This window comes from Phytophthora parasitica (assembly GCF_000247585.1).
Source record: "Phytophthora parasitica INRA-310 unplaced genomic scaffold supercont2.289, whole genome shotgun sequence".
NCBI lineage: Eukaryota > Oomycota > Peronosporomycetes > Peronosporales > Peronosporaceae > Phytophthora > Phytophthora nicotianae.
The window spans coordinates 1-1,224 of NW_008649275.1; the positions used below are offsets into that span (position 1 = coordinate 1).

A 1,224-nucleotide genomic window follows, 5' to 3' on the forward strand; every position below is an offset into this window, starting at 1 on the left:
CGCTTCATCGGACCGTTCACAGTCCTTGCCAGACATGGTGCGTCGTACACCATCGACCTACCAAAGTCAATGACATCGCACCCGACGTTCTATGTGGGACGTCTTAAGCGGTACCACGATCCGCAGGGGGTTGCTGACTCGCAGAGCCACCTTGGCCCAGCTCCTCAAAACGAGGAGCGGCTTCAGACGTCGACGCAGAGGCGTGCGTCCAAGGCTCACGCTGGACAGCAAGGCCGCGATCAAGATCGTACGCCGGCGGGGCCCCGTACGAACGGACCCCACGGGCATAAGGTGGGTACGCCGGGTACGCACCATACACGTACGGCTGGGAGCGATCCAAGGGCGGCTCCGGACTTGGTTACAGGCTCTCAACGCGTCGGATCTGGCGGAAGGCTTCGTCAATATCGGACGAGAAGGCCCGGCGGTCCACCCGGAATACGGTGGTATTTCGGTGGGAAAAGCCGATTCTTGACGTTCCGCCTGCATTGTTGGAGCTACTTTACAACGAAAAAGACTATCCAAACTTGTTTGGTTATTATGTGCAAGGCGGGCGTGCTCAAGTGATTGATAATGGAAATGGCAACGTGGAGTGGGGCATAGCAAATGGCACAAGATGCAAGTTGATATCGCTGGCCTGGAATGAGGCAAATGCCATCGAAACAGTACTTCAGTACATAGCCACTATCTCGGTCGAGTGTGGTGCCGTGATTGACCTTCCACGTGTACCAGATTTTATAAACGTACAGCTCGTAACTCAAGCGGGGGATGTTATTCCTGCTACAACGTGGCCAACAGAAAACAATCTGGAAAGCAACTGGAAAACTGGTGTTGCTGGTCACACAAAGGAAGAAAGAGTATTATCATCCCAGTCGGTGTCATCGCAAGCAATCAACAAAAGTACCGTATCAAGCTAGCTTGGACGCTCATACAATCAAGATTAAGTACTCTCAACATGCAGTTGAGTTAGCACTGGTCATGACTGTATCAAAAGCACAAGTGTAACGGGGTACATACCCCAAGTGTACCCAAGTTACATGAAGAGTGACCAGTCACTCTTGAGATACCCGGTACATGGTACCAGGGGCTCTAGGAGCCAATCATTGCATATCTACATAGCTTTACTATAGGCGAATTATAGTTTGTATTAGAAAACCAAGCTAAACTTACGTATAACTACAATTAGTCTTAAACGTACCCTTAATTGAGTACTTCGTCCCCTCAGAC

The 1,224-nt window shown here is 50.7% G+C and overlaps 1 protein-coding gene across 1 annotated transcript; it reads right to left on the bottom strand.

Moving 5' to 3' along the window:
• Positions 1-81: 81 nt before the first annotated feature.
• On the bottom strand, positions 82-315 carry PPTG_20098 (hypothetical protein; the record flags this gene model as incomplete). The annotated part of the gene is made up of 1 exon (XM_008918740.1): positions 82-315. A coding segment is annotated over one exon (234 nt), but the record flags the coding sequence as incomplete, so codon positions are not given.
• Positions 316-1,224: the final 909 nt, after the last annotated feature.